Source organism: Phytophthora parasitica (genome assembly GCF_000247585.1).
Source record: "Phytophthora parasitica INRA-310 unplaced genomic scaffold supercont2.39, whole genome shotgun sequence".
In the NCBI taxonomy this organism is placed as follows: domain Eukaryota; phylum Oomycota; class Peronosporomycetes; order Peronosporales; family Peronosporaceae; genus Phytophthora; species Phytophthora nicotianae.
The window spans coordinates 180838-194533 of NW_008649025.1; the positions used below are offsets into that span (position 1 = coordinate 180838).

Here is a 13696-nt window from a genome sequence, read left to right on the forward strand (position 1 = left end):
GCCATCTCCTGAACGAGAGACTCGGGCCAAAACACTTCTCCACGTGGTGATAACCGGACAAAGAGATAAAAAGCAAGGGTACGGCTGGATTTACTGGCATTCCAGGGAAATAGCTATTTGCTGCAGCGTGCAGAGTGCTCGCTTGTCCATGTACAGTGGGTATGTATGTAATTTATCACAAGCTGTTTGTCGAGGCGGTCCATGGTTTGCGCTCCTTATCCGCCGCGTAAACGATGTCCAAACCCCATATTTTACCAAATCTCAAAATTTAAAACCAATAGCTGATTATTCTTTTACTGAATCTATTTTTCTGATTGCGAGCAGTGTCCAATCATAAACGGATTCTCTTTGAAAAGAACCTTCTCTGGCCAGGTTTAGGACATCGACAACTATCCACGCCGCGTCAACAACGACGAAGCTACTTTTTCGGTCTACCGTGTCATTCCTAATTTCGAGCACTAGAGGATAAGAGAAATCAGAGAAGACTTTGGACCCACCATGACTCCCATATCGCTGCCGTCGCTGCGCCTCGACTCGAGATTCGATCCATTAAGCTCTCTCAGTAAGCATGCAGCCCGTTTGCCGCAGCTCCCGTCAGCCAAGACGCTCTCGCCCGAACGTTTTGACTCGCTGCCCACACTCTCGAAGCGACTGTGCCAACGCCCCGTTACCTTGCCGCAGAGCCGCCACAGCAGCGCTTCCTTCTCTCCGGAGCAGCCTGAGCTCGCGTGGCGCTCCACACTCACACCCGACCAGGCTGCGGCACTTGCCATCGCGCGTCGAGAGACAGGATACATGTCCTCCAGTGTCAGTAACAAGCTTAAGGATACGTGGCAGGGGACCCCCAGTTCGCCCGCGACCGCCACTGAGGACTGGAAGAAAGCGCGCAGGAAAGAGCAATGCCGTATTAATCAGGCCAACTACAGGAAACGTAAGCGTCAGTACGAGCAGAAGGTCACGGGTGAGATCAGGGCCCTGGAACAGAATATCGAGCAGCTAGAGACCCACCGCGCTGCAGTCGCCAACAAAGGACGACTGAACCCCATTCAGTCGGTCGGTGACTTCTATTACGCTGTCGGTGTCGACGGCAACGAGCAGAGACTCGACCTGCAGAACTTCCGATTGGCGGACGGCAGCTCCCCGGCGCTGCAATGTTTGTTGGACCTCCAGAGAGAAGAGTTCGACTCGGTCGAGTCTTTCAAGCTACACTGGCTCTGGTATCGGGAACAATTCCGGATCTTCCAGCTCTCTATCGCCTCGTGCGAAAGATTGGAGGCAGGCGAGCATGTGATCATTAAGATCACGGGTCAGCTACAGCTCGACGTGTACTACGACGCACAGCGTCAGAGGGGACAGGAGAGCCAAGGCTACGGAGTGATCACGTGCCCTATTATTCAACAATTCGAGTTCGAGACAGGCGAGCAGGTTACCACCCGCATCACGTCCGAGGTGGATCTCGTCGCCGGCGTCACAGCAGCCCAGGACCAGAGCGCCCCAGACTGCATACTAAGTGTACTGCGCTGCCTGTCCGAGGGTTTCTCCATGTCGAACCGATACCAATCCATTTAACCACAGAACAACAACACGTAGTAGTTTATACGAACGGTTTTTGCAACATGAACTTTGTCATTCGTTCGTTTGTGGAGTTGGAATTTGTACGTCAACATGTTGGACAACTTGAGATGCCGATATTCACGATGTTGTAAAGGATACTTTACAGTATACCAGTTGGATAAGCACATTACAGCAGTATTTTATGATTCAGAACGCGCAGGTTTCCAGGTTTCCATTGCAGCGTGTTTACTCTTGCGAAGAATTACGAGCAGTCGGTATACAGCTCTGCCCACTCGACACTCAGCGCTCTCCAGCTGTGATCAGATGCTGTGGCAGTGCAAATCGAGAAGATTTGAAAAAACCAGCCAGGACTTCTGGCCCACGACGCAGCGAGCTGCCAACGCGATTACGATCAGCACATCCCGACTCTCCATCTTACCGCAAACATCCGCAGTGCGTGAGGCATGTGTCATCGTGACAATGCGCAAGACATGTTAATGTGGACGCTAAAGTTCAAGTTGACATCCACACTTGTGGCTGGCATCCGCGCATGATCACCGCGCCTATCCCACCTTATCCCAGTGTGGTCGCGAGCGCTACCAAGTTATCAAAACTGAGGAAGCCAAACTATTATAACACCAGGTGCTGCACTGATCTGGTGTCGTTTCTTCATTTGCTCAGATATGCTTGAGAATTTACAACATTGATGCATACGACAATACAGCTTTAATTAAAGCTGACAGGTCCCTACTACTTACGCTACTTGTAGATTTCACAATAGTTTGTACAAAACAAGCCCGCTGAACCGGGTTCCCATACAGAAGTTGTAGCCAGATTCTCTTCAGCCTCACTTTCTCACTAAACCGCGTTGATCGACGAAGTCTGTACAGAAGAAATCTACAAGCAAGGCAAAATGTGTAATTCTCGTCTTTGAGTCACGTCTCTTAATTCTAGAATTAAACTTTTTCCAGTGAAATAATAGAAAATCTACGTTTTTTTTTTGCAAGACACACACTAGCAAGGCCTTATTAAGTATCGCTTCTGCAGATAATGTATATCAGAAGTAGCTACTCGGCATAGCTGTGATCAATACAACTTCCACAAGTTTCAGTTAAGTTCGAAGACCATACATCCCCACCAAGCCATGTGTAGCCGTAAGTGTCCTAACATCAGCATGATAAATTTCCTTGGTGAGAAAAATCATGTTCAGAGATCCTCGATTTATTTTGAATTAACTAAAGAGTTCTGCAGATTCTGTAGGCTACGTCTACCAATAGAAACGTTGTGTGGTGGCCATCTTGGGCTAGTTATTCTCAAACAGCGTTGTCTTAGATATTCATGTAGTATAACCAAGGGATTAACGATCTCGAAAATGCTGACTGGTAATGTTCCTTCGTAGAAACTTGATCAATTTCTGGGCGAGAGCGGCTTCCTTTATAGTGGTGATGTGCCATGTGTACGCATTGAATCCTTCGAGAAGCTTGATTGTTTTTGTCCTTGATGTTGAAGGCGTCGTTCCTTGTAAGGTTACTCTAATAACGGATTTTTACGAATTGTGATCAGTCTTTTATTTATTAGTGGCCCCATGAAACCGATCATTTTTGACGAGGGGTCTGCTATTCGTAGAGGGCTTCTATATCCTAAAAAAAAAAAAAAAGCGTAACCCTCCACTATGCCGACCCCATTCAATTTCGACGTTGCGCCTGGTGATCCTCACTCTCGATCTCCGTAGCTAGCTCGTTTCCCGCCTCATCGCGGCTCCAAGCCTGCTGGAACTTCTACCCGTAGACGCCGTGATTCCATATCAGCACAACGGGTGAGCCGTGTCTCGCCACGCTTGGTGCACCCAACCGCACACAGTAGCTACAGGAGGCGGGCTGCCATTGCGACTGTACTCCATAGCGCCTAAGCGCTTCCAAGCGTCGATCAGTACCGATAAGTTGTCCTTGAATGGTGTTGGTTGAGCGCTAACGTTGCGGTCTTGTAATAGTAGAGGGTTTCTGATTCTAGAATAGCATCGAACATTTGACGGAGGTCTTTTATTCGTAAAAATTCGTTAATACTTGGTTCTCCTTTTTGCAAAACTGAAATTTTATCGAGGTATCCTTCCGATGCACATGATTGTGCAATGTTAGTATGCAGCCTACTAAGTACATGTAGTAGTACTGCACAACAAGCAGCAATGTAGACACTCTAGCGTCCTCCGAGCAGTAATCGTACGTTCTAAACAAGAAGAATGCTGATCATTAATTACGAACTGACGTCGCTCCATCAGTTGTCAAATTCAGGCCCAAAGGAATGAAAAGCATGAAATACTTCCGATACAGAGAAGCATTATCACTGCTGCTTTATCCCTTAGACACCAGGTACGACGGTTGCTGGCTCCGCTGTGGTTGTTGGGAAAGTTGTGGTCGTATCAGGTGGAGCGGACGTCTCGCTGCCCGTTGTTGTAGCTGTAGCAGGTGGAGCGGACGTCTCGACGCCCGATGTAGCAGTAGGCGTCGAAGTTGTCGATGCGCTTGAGCTGCTAATTAACGCTGCTTCATCCGTTGACGTGATCTCCGATGCACTCGCTAGCTGAACGTCCGTCATAGTGAAGTAGTGGAACTGATATTTGTCCTTCCAACGCCCCACCTTCACCTGCTTACGACCAGAGTTAACGTCCTGTACCCGATTGTAGCAGAAAGTGTGCGCAGTGCTGGGGAGGTTCCAATTTGCGCGGAATTCGGGGCTGAAATCGTCTACACCAAACTTTTCGTTGTACCATAGGCAATCCACGGTCTGGCCTTGGTCAATGGCTTCAGTGTGAGAGCTGGTGTTTGTAAGAGCAGCATCATAGATGTCCTGGAACAGATTGAAGCTCCGACCGATGGCCTTCCTTTTCTTATCAGCTGTGACGGGCACATCCACGTAATTGACATCGAAGAGCTTCCTCGTGTGGCTCTTAGGACACGTTAAGCCCTGATTTTTAAGCAGAACGAAAAGCTCGTCCGCTGCGTACGAGTAACCCAAGTCGATAGAGCTGACGTATTGCCAGTATTCCTTTGGCTGGTAGGCGAAGAATCTGCCCAGACGAGGGTGGCTCTCAACGGAGATTCTGGTTTGTCCTACTGCATTCCAGTACATCGTCATGGTTGACGTCGAAGTTGGGGGAACACCCACATAGTCGACTTGAGCACAACTCTCAAAGGCGTAGTCACCGTTTTTTTTCTCAGTGTCCGTCAATGGTCGTCCGATCTGACAGTCGTAGTAGAGCTGATGAATCAAGTCCACTGTAGCACTGTAATAAAGAAGATTGGTGAGATGATAACAGCAAGCACAGATAGCTAGAAAAGACGTACTGGTGGCTGTAAAAGATGGGGTCTGCGGATGTCGGGTACGTGGCCATAGCGCCCATAGCCGTGTTGTGGATGGACTGGTGCACACCGTAGTGAATGTTCTGGGAGAACCATGCAAAGCCGAACTGGAGACTAAGATACTTCGCTAATGACGAGTAGCAAATACCAGATGGGTAGTTCTCTAACGACCATGCCCCTCGTGGAATGCAACCAGAGCAGGACGACCCACTAATCGTTGACTTCTCGCAGAAATTCGTGAAGTTTGCATACGGCGATGCTAACCCGTTGACGCAGTTTCCGTTGACAACGTTCCCATTGATCGTTAATGATGCAAAGGGCCCCGAACTGCCTCCCATATCTTTCAGAAACGTCGAACAGTCCTCGAAATTGGTACAGACGTTGGTCAAGAACTTGGCGTAGTCGGCGAAGTAGTCCCAGTACGGGATCGTGATGCACGCAAACTTGGTACCAAGGCTTCGCAGCATGTCCTCGTATGCTAGCAGGAAGCGACGGTGCCAGAACATCATTCCGCACGTATTGTGAGCCTCCTTGAAGGAGTTTCGATCCGAGTGCACCTCCACAAACAGTGCATGATATCCTGTACTCATTGCAGTGGCGATGGCATCACGATACAGTTTTTTGTCGTCAACTGAAAGTGCGTCCCACGAATAGCGAACACGGGAACCACAGACCCCGTTTGTCGACCACACATTCGCGTCGATAGTGCTAACCACCAACGAGATGGAAACGAGGAGCGCGAAGACCTTAGTCTTTACCTGGCGAGGAGCCATGGTGTTTGGAAATGAAGTCAGACAGTTTTCACGGCGCCGCTTAAAGAGCTACTTACGACTCAACATGGAGTCACACGCACGCCCCAAACCATAGAAGAAGTCGAGACGAAGACTGCATGGAGCTTGCCGAGAAGGCGCTGGTGCAGGATAGTAACTTCCGTAGACTGTAATTAACACTGTCCTTACGCCAGGTGGAGGTACTGAACTTCCTTAGGACGATTGTGAAGCGGAAAGCCGAACTCGTTTCGGATGGGAACCATGCTCAGATAGTGACAAAACCGACATGATACGCAACGCGTTGTGGCTGGATGGGGCTTTCCTCTTGTCACCCCGAGAATGGTCTCCATGTTAGTTTAGGGGTCTGCAGCCGTCGGTCAGCGAAATTGACCAAATAATAATCCGATTGGTATAAAGTAAATCTTCCGAAAATAAACAATGTGCTGAGTAAGTATGTGGATATCTCTAGAACAAAAAGTACATGTACCGAAACGTTAATCTTAGAAACCAGGTTGGTTCCAGGCTTGGTTTGATTTATCCTATCGCGCCAGCTCGAGTCGACACTAAGCCAGTCCGTGTCATTTGGCCGAAACCAGCAGTCAACACGTATTATCCGGAGCAAGCGAAGGCCGGAGTCTGGTGTTCAACTTCATACCGTACTTTATCCATCAGTAACATCGATAGATGCGCGTTCACAGACGATTTCTACAAACAATCCAATAATGAGCGGTGCGTAAGTGAGTTGTTGAGTTTTCTAAGAACTCAACAGGAGCATCGCGTGTGACCAGTATGAGCAAGCGGAACACGTACGAACTCGGAGGCGGTTGTTTAGAATCTCCACCATTTCGCAAGTATCTAGAGAGCCGCCAGAAACTTGAACCTCGAACTTGACTTGTCTTGCCACTCATCTCATCATCAAGACTAACGTTTCGCTAGCTGTAACTCTTTCCAGCCTTGTCGGTTTGTAACGTCGAGATGTGTCACGAGAGCGCCTGTCCGGCCAAGTCCAGAATATCGCTTCTTCGTTTGACAGTTTTCTAGAAGCTAATGGCTATGTGTTCTACCGATTGGTCAACACAGCGGTGTAGGTAACTCGGATTCACTTGTTTTAGCGTCGTATTTGGTCGTCTAAAGTTTGTTTTCGATGGCATTTACCAATTTACCGGTTTCGCATCACTTTAAATCCTCGAAAGGAATCCGCAGCGAACACGACGCGACTCAAGTGGAGAACACTCAGCCCGACGCCACGGATTCCGCTATCGGCTTTTCATTCAAAGATATCGCGTTGTTGACGCACTTCACTCAGCCGAGGCTGTTCCCACACAAGTCGTTATTCGTGCCGTGCTTTGCTGGATCTACTCGACAAGCGAATGCGTTTCTGTGGTCGTCAAGTACCGGGTCTGTTGTTCGTCGTGTGCTTGCTTCTAAGTGATATCTATCACTGCGTCGTCGATGCCCAACAAGCCACGAATTGTCCGAATCGGGTTCGTAAGTCTTGGGGGGCCCTGACTCAAGCTGAACGGAGCTTGTACGTCGAAGCTCTCGGGGTGGGGATGCAAAGGGGGTATCATATCCTGTTCACGGAAGTGGCTTCGGAGAAGGCTTCGTCCACGGAATTCCTGCGAACTTGTGGCTTTTTGTACTGGAATCGCCGCTTCGTTCTCGCCTACGAGAACATGTTGCGTAGTCTTGGTTCCAAGTACGCGTGCCTTACGATCCCATACTGGGACTACTTCGCTGACTATGCTCGATTCGTTGAGAATAAGTGTGAGAACGGAGGCGCTTCACTGGAAGCCTGTTCACCAATACTTCGCGGTCTTGGCGGGTCGCAGGGGGCAGCGCGCTCTGTCACTATAAACGGTAGAACGATCGCAGGCAATTGCGTGACCAATGCACCTGCGAAGTCGTTCTGCGAGAGCTCCACTATCACCAATTCTAGTCAATGCGCACGCTGCATTCCTCGAGGTAATTGGGCCAGCAAGACTTTTCCTGCCGGGTTCGGATACGCCGGATTAGGAGTGGCTCTAGGTGAGGCCAACGGCTTTCGAGATGTGACTCAACGCATCCAGACGGGAACACACAGTACGTTCTACCAGCGCGGTGGGGGTTGTAAGGTGAAAGCTTATCTTCACTTTTATGGCAGATGCCATTCACAACGCGTTGTCGTCTGTCCTCGCCAGCTACGTGAGCCCAGCAGATCCAGTCTTCTTCAGCATTCAGTACGTTTTTACAGTCCTGTGGTTTGAATACCGTACTTTGAGTGTTTGTGTTCTGTATCTAGCGCAACCGTCGATCTCCTAGACCAGATCTACCTGGAGTGTCAACTCGGTGATGACGTGGTTCCGACAGACAAGAATGTCTCGCGGTGGGCGTTCCAGCAGTGCGTTTACAAGGATGAAGTGAGTCCTACAGCGATTTCGAATGTGACGCAGTTGTGGATGGTCGACAGTTCTTACCCGACTTCTAAGACTCCAATTCGAGCAGAAGATCACCCGGCGTTGAGCCAGTTCTTTAAGCCGTTGCCCTCGAAATACTGGCAATATGTGAACATCAACAAACTCGGCAAAAACTCGTACCAATACGATCGCGACGACCTCATTCTGAACATGCAAAGCTACGGATTTGTGTGTCCGAAGCGTGGAGCTCCCATTACGACTGTCCTTGCGTCAACCATGGCTTTGATGGAAACAGCTAATACGGAGGAAATTAGCGTGGAAGTGGGGAGCAACTCGGAGACTGAAGGACCGGGCATTTCGAGGGAGCTTCACCAGATGCAGACCAATTCGTTCGAGATGGAGCAGCAAGAGCGCGTTTATGTGCAAGAACAAGCGATCGATCTCCTGGAAACCACTTTGGTTGATGCCCTAGACGTCGACGGTACAGCAAAAACTGCGTTCACCCAGGCTGAGCTCATCGAATGTCAGTATCATTACGATACTGTGGGTGGTGTGGAGGACTATTCGTCTGTCTTCCGTAATAACTACGGCCTGAGTCCATACGATCACCCTCGCTGCTGGGAGCTGGTCAGACAAATGCAGACTGGCAACATCGAAATCCGCGTTGATAATTGGAGAAGTATCATGGACGATCACTTCAATTCATCCAGCATCGATGGGAGTTCCAGTGAGCTGTGAGCCAGAATAGTCGTCTACTGGCCGAATCAGAATTGTTTATCTCGCGTTCATTAACCAAATATGGTACTTTATGTTGGCTTGTTTTTTTATGCCTGAGTTCGGTGGTGCTTGGCAAATAGAAGTCATAACTTTTAATAGTTATTAAATACTACTACTATGGTCGGCATACAGTTTCCATCTCTAGAGGTTAATAGCGATAAAAACTATTATTACAAAGAAAATGAACGATATTTAATATTGTAGCATTAGAAGAGTACCTGGTGTTTTGTTGGCAAGCCAGTTCTCCCAACACATGCGCTCTCATTCTTTAAAACCATCACAAAGGCGAGGAGTGTGAATGCTTCTGCTGCTTTCTGGACGTCAAGGTGACAGATCCGTGCTGTGGCCGGCAGGTGCAGCTCCGAGTGACAACATTTAATAGTTCGCAAATAAATGTTACTCAGGGTCTAACATCTATTATAGCAGCTTAGGGCTGAACAAGAGGGTTGTTCGACGAGTAGATTTCTCGTCATCCCATTCAGTTTCGAGTTTAATTGATTTCTGCTGTTCTTTTACGACTGATCTGGTGGTAGTACTGGCTTTCGAGAGGTCCAGTCCAATACATACCAATCTGATAAATTCAACGTTAGATCTAACCTGCCTGAGGATATCCCAAGGCACTTAACTAGCCGCGTCCACGCCAGAGCGTCTGTCGTGGAGAAACATGCTAAATAGATGATTTTCACCCATATGTATGTGAGTGAAACTCATCTTTATCGTGTTTCTCTGCTTACGTATGAGCATGTATGTTTTCACCTGTGGCAGCAGACAATCCGAATACTTGCTTTGCTCTGTTTTCTAGCCCCTTGATTGTATAATGATACCGCCATACCGTAAACCACGGCCTCGTAGTAATTTTTTCCTTGCTATTTTATTAATAATTTTTTTAGTAAGGTTAACTTTGCGCTTAGAATTCTGCCACTAAATGCAAACATAAAAATGATGAGATTTTCTTACAAATTTTAGTACAAAGTTGGGATGTCACCTCTACAAGTGTTTCTTCGCCATGTAGTGTGGACGTGGTTTACGGTACTCACACTTGATTGTTGCTTGTCCTCACGACCCTTTATTTCCTTTTTGGCCACGAAAGACAGCGCTATTGTCCATCATGTCGATTCTTGGCCTGCTCGCGTTTCTCGTCAATGTTTTGCCTTCAGTTGCTACAAGTTCGGCACTCTGCAACAACAGCGAGTTGACTGCCACTCTGCAGCCCCTACGAGCCAATGTGAACTATTCCACGTGCCAAGTGGACGCCAATGCCGCAGCAATCTGCGCCAGCTCCGCGTGCAAGTCGCTCATGGCCCCATTCGCGACCTTCAACCTTCCACCGTGTCAAGTGTCTTTCAAGGGCGTCAACTTCAACACATTTGCACTCAGAGACATCCACACCAGCGACTGCGAGTTTCCGACGCAAAGCCAAATCTCCACCGGTGCCATGATGAGGACCATTCTACGCCTACTGTCACTTGAGGACACAACATAACTTAGCGTCTAGGGAATCAGATTTATTTCCTCCTCAGATTCAGATAATCTGATTACAATAAAAGCCAGTGGACAGAATCACATCAATCCAATATGGACATCTTGAACGTCGACGTGCTGCCTCCTCCAGGACACGACGGGGATGATGAAGCAACCGACGACCACACCCTCTTACGCCTCCATGTCTCTACTACTTCTCTACAAGACGGCAGCGACGATAACCCTGTATTAAGCGAGCAAGAGACCGCCAGTTATGACGCTTCTCAGACCCCCTCGCAGCACAATTCGCACCGTTCAGTCGCCCAGAAACGCTGGAAGATCGGCAAAGGCATTCAGCTGATTCTACTCAGAAAATATGTGCACTGTGCCAAGCAATTTAACAGGATTCCAGACAGAGAGACGACCGAGCAGTTGCTGGAGCAAGGTTATGACGAGTTTTACTATCAAGGGGGCAATCTAAACGAGCCCCGACTAAATTATACAGCCTTTTTAAAAATGGTACGCAATCGACGCAGCGAAGTGGCCAAGCAGAACCGAGCAGGCAGCTACAGACGTCAAAGGTGGGTTTGTGAGTATATTTATGCTTATTGAGTGTGAAAAACTGAGTAAACGGTGTTTCGTTGAGTAGAGGATTGACGAAGAAACACCAGAAGGAGCAGATGGAGATACGAGCGTTGATTGACGAGTTGGAGCACGTTCGACACGGTCAACAGAGAGATACTGTGGAATACGACGCTTTGGGCTCCAGTTCGAGAGCAGTGATGACGGACACTTCGGTGCCGATTCTGTCGGATACGTCGTCACTTATGGGTGATACAGGCACGGATGGAGGGGTCTCGGCAGGGGATTTATCAGCACCAGAGACGTACTCGTCCGTCATGTCCGGGACGGATAGTGGCAGCGATGACGTGGTCGTCTCGAGGTCAAAGCTCGATTTGATGCTGCGGATGGCACAGGAAACGCTTGTGGCTCAGAAGAAGATCTTGGAGGAAGTTCGAGCCATGGAGCAACGAGTTACGGGACTTCATTAGTGATTAGGGGGTGATTAACGGTAAAAGTACTCTAATCTATTTATGGGTTAGTGAGCTGAAGCGGCGGCAAACAACTACCGACAAGACCGTCGACATCAAGAAGGATGGCAGACCTCATCGAGAAGATTGGACGCTTCTTCGCTGAGCAGGAGGCTCAGATCCAAGACACGTTCACTCAGATTGCCTACGCTCCAAGTCACTCTTCATTGTCTCAGTCCAAGCCGCCGCCTCCAGTTCACAAAATTCCAACACAGTTGCCTACACAACAATACGATCGAGGATCTCCAGTTACGAATGTTTTCTCAAAGCCACATCGTAGCAACTCAATCCGCGGCCGTCGTTCTGTTAAACATGCTACAGAACCGACGCAGTCTCAAAGCTGGCACGATGAAATCAACGAGATTCTCGATGCAGTTCAGCCTCAAAGCACGCGAGAGTTGTCCACTTTAAAGTCTTCCGTTCCGTTGCCTCCATCCAGACCGATAGAACCAAAACCTGACATTTGGAATCATCAGAGTGACGACTTCGTCTCTTGGCGATCTTCGTCTTCTCTTGGCAGCAGCAGAGGCCACACCAGGGACGACGATGTGACGTCTCATGTAAGTTCTGAAGCTCCTGAAAAACACCGGAAACCACGGCCACCACATCAGAAACACCGTAAGCGGTCACGCAAGAAGAAACACCCTAACAACCAGGAAGAAGAGAAACCTGATCCTAAAGCAGTAGCAAAGGCAAATGCCGCGAAGGTTGCAGCCGCGTTGATGCTCGCTCAAGAGCGTGCGAAACGTTTTAAACAGGAAAAGCTGCAGCTGGAACGCGAACAAGAACTAGAACGTCAAGAGGCTGCGTCTCGATTGCACAAGCAAATGGTGAAGATCGAAGCCGTACGCGCAAGATCATTCAGACAACAGTCGTCGATGACCACTGCACGTTCAACTCTATCTAGCTGCGATAACCAAGACACGGAATCAGTGTGGACTGCTGATTCCAACGACGTGATGGAGACCGAGAGGCAACCAAGTCAATTCATGGTTAACATGGAAGCTCAACTACGTGAAAAGGTAGGTTGTTCCATCTGGAAATTTTGCATTATCTAACCATTTTTTTTATTTACTTTTATTTTTTAGATGTCTTTGGAGATGCATGTGAAGCAAAGTTACGTTGAAAAGCACAAAAAGCGCGAACGTGTTCGTCTGAAGCTTGAAAAAGCTTTACTGCAGAACGTTGGTCAGAGCTCTAAAGTAGCTCGACTGTCAGCCACGAAGGCTTCGTTAGAGATGGAGCTCGCTAATGTGCTTGAGGACACCGCTCAAACTCGACAGAAACGTCGAGAACTTGAACTTGCGGACGAGAAAGAACGACTAAAGCGACAGCGAGAAGCCGAACGTGCTTTGCAGATCAGACTGCGCGAGGAAGAGTGGGAAACCATGATGGAGGAGGAGAAGGCGCGGTCTCAAGTGGCTGCAGAGGCTCGAGCGAAGGCCAGCAAAAGAGTCGAAGCGCATTGTGCCAAACTCCGGAAAATGATGCAGGCATACAGATACGAACCTCATCATTCTTCAAGCAGTAGTATACCGTCCAGTGCTAGGAGCAACAACGACAGTGAACACAGCGACGAAGAAAGCAGCGAGTCCAGCTCCCGTGCCAGTACTGAGAACCTGAGCAAACCGTTCAAAATGGACTTTTTGTTGCCTCCAGAACTCGCGGATTTTGAGGAAGATGGTCTTTGCAACAACAATGAACATTTGCAACCAGAAACTTCATTCAGATGGCAAGTATCGAGCTACCCCGATCCGGTTAAGTTTACAGAAGTGCTTGTGAATATGGTTAGTGACGATGAAGAGTAATGTATTGAAGAATACAGTACTTAGTACCCCCTAACGTTGCCCTCCTTCACATTAAAGACGCCGTATCGTTATACGTTTTGTACACGATGTCGCTCTTCTCGTCGCAGGAGTGTACGATGCCTCGTGTGGGCGTAACACTCCCCGTAGTCGATAGGATGAACGATCGAACCTTACGTCCCGAGGCCACTACAGAGAACTCGGCATCGTGTTTCTTGTCTCCTGCAACATATCGACCACGACACTCGACGTCCTCAAAAACTATAAGCTGCGCTCCTCGAGGCTCGCCATCCCAGAGAAAAGCAGCCACAGCCTCGGTGTCGGTACACACCGGATAGCAGCGATCTGTGGAATCGAAAGCAACTTGGCCAACGTAATCTTCGAACCTGCTGTCCGTGTACATTAAGACAGTGAACGTAGACATCGCAGTACCGCAGCTTGAGGCCATGAGGCCGATGATCATCGCAATCGAAGACTTCATCGCTG

The 13696-nt window shown here is 48.7% G+C and overlaps 8 protein-coding genes across 9 annotated transcripts; 6 read left to right on the plus strand and 2 right to left on the minus strand.

Moving 5' to 3' along the window:
* Positions 1 to 443: 443 nt before the first annotated feature.
* Positions 444 to 1711, plus strand: PPTG_14268 (hypothetical protein). The gene has a single exon (XM_008910836.1). It carries the CDS (start codon positions 499 to 501, stop codon positions 1567 to 1569), a length of 1071 nt encoding a protein of 356 aa, XP_008909084.1. The 5' UTR covers positions 444 to 498; the 3' UTR covers positions 1570 to 1711.
* A 137-nt stretch (positions 1712 to 1848) lies between these two features.
* Positions 1849 to 2076, plus strand: PPTG_23474 (hypothetical protein). The gene has a single exon (XM_008910837.1). The coding sequence runs from the start codon at positions 1879 to 1881 to the stop codon at positions 2050 to 2052; it is 174 nt and encodes a 57-aa protein (XP_008909085.1). The 5' UTR covers positions 1849 to 1878; the 3' UTR covers positions 2053 to 2076.
* A 1664-nt stretch (positions 2077 to 3740) lies between these two features.
* PPTG_14269 (hypothetical protein) lies at positions 3741 to 5683 on the minus strand (the record flags this gene model as incomplete). Its single annotated transcript, XM_008910838.1, has 2 exons — positions 3741 to 4834; positions 4896 to 5683. 2 exons carry the CDS (start codon positions 5681 to 5683, stop codon positions 3910 to 3912), a joined length of 1713 nt encoding a protein of 570 aa, XP_008909086.1. The 3' UTR covers positions 3741 to 3909.
* A 514-nt stretch (positions 5684 to 6197) lies between these two features.
* PPTG_14270 lies at positions 6198 to 8933 on the plus strand. 2 transcript variants are annotated; one of them, XM_008910839.1, is made up of 4 exons: positions 6198 to 6764; positions 6874 to 7762; positions 7824 to 7899; positions 7962 to 8933. In XM_008910839.1, the coding sequence occupies exons 2-4, from the start codon at positions 7051 to 7053 to the stop codon at positions 8812 to 8814; spliced, it is 1641 nt and encodes a 546-aa protein (XP_008909087.1). In that variant the 5' UTR covers positions 6198 to 6764; positions 6874 to 7050; the 3' UTR covers positions 8815 to 8933. The 2 variants fall into 2 exon arrangements, with proteins under 2 accessions (XP_008909087.1, XP_008909088.1); XM_008910840.1 differs by lacking the exon at positions 6198 to 6764 and having other exon boundaries at positions 6844 to 7762.
* A 1028-nt stretch (positions 8934 to 9961) lies between these two features.
* On the plus strand, positions 9962 to 10336 carry PPTG_14271 (hypothetical protein; the record flags this gene model as incomplete). The annotated part of the gene is made up of 1 exon (XM_008910841.1): positions 9962 to 10336. One exon carries the CDS (start codon positions 9962 to 9964, stop codon positions 10334 to 10336), a length of 375 nt encoding a protein of 124 aa, XP_008909089.1.
* Positions 10337 to 10428: 92 nt separating this feature from the next.
* Positions 10429 to 11366, plus strand: PPTG_14272 (hypothetical protein; the record flags this gene model as incomplete). Its single annotated transcript, XM_008910842.1, has 2 exons — positions 10429 to 10895; positions 10964 to 11366. The coding sequence occupies 2 exons, from the start codon at positions 10429 to 10431 to the stop codon at positions 11364 to 11366; spliced, it is 870 nt and encodes a 289-aa protein (XP_008909090.1).
* Positions 11367 to 11470: 104 nt separating this feature from the next.
* PPTG_14273 (hypothetical protein) lies at positions 11471 to 13213 on the plus strand (the record flags this gene model as incomplete). The annotated part of the gene is made up of 2 exons (XM_008910843.1): positions 11471 to 12427; positions 12494 to 13213. The coding sequence occupies 2 exons, from the start codon at positions 11471 to 11473 to the stop codon at positions 13211 to 13213; spliced, it is 1677 nt and encodes a 558-aa protein (XP_008909091.1).
* Positions 13214 to 13259: 46 nt separating this feature from the next.
* PPTG_14274 (hypothetical protein) lies at positions 13260 to 13691 on the minus strand (the record flags this gene model as incomplete). The annotated part of the gene is made up of 1 exon (XM_008910844.1): positions 13260 to 13691. One exon carries the CDS (start codon positions 13689 to 13691, stop codon positions 13260 to 13262), a length of 432 nt encoding a protein of 143 aa, XP_008909092.1.
* Positions 13692 to 13696: the final 5 nt, after the last annotated feature.

Coding starts and splice junctions, on each gene's coding strand:
- PPTG_14268 (XM_008910836.1), top strand. CDS start 499: ATGACTCCCATATCGCTGCCGTCGCTGCGCCTCGACTCGAGATTCGAT.
- PPTG_23474 (XM_008910837.1), top strand. CDS start 1,879: ATGCTGTGGCAGTGCAAATCGAGAAGATTTGAAAAAACCAGCCAGGAC.
- PPTG_14270 (XM_008910839.1), top strand. CDS start 7,051: ATGCGTTTCTGTGGTCGTCAAGTACCGGGTCTGTTGTTCGTCGTGTGC. Junction 7,763..7,823: donor CATCCAGACGGGAACACACA/GTACGTTCTACC, acceptor CTTTTATGGCAG/ATGCCATTCACAACGCGTTG. Junction 7,900..7,961: donor CCAGTCTTCTTCAGCATTCA/GTACGTTTTTAC, acceptor TTCTGTATCTAG/CGCAACCGTCGATCTCCTAG.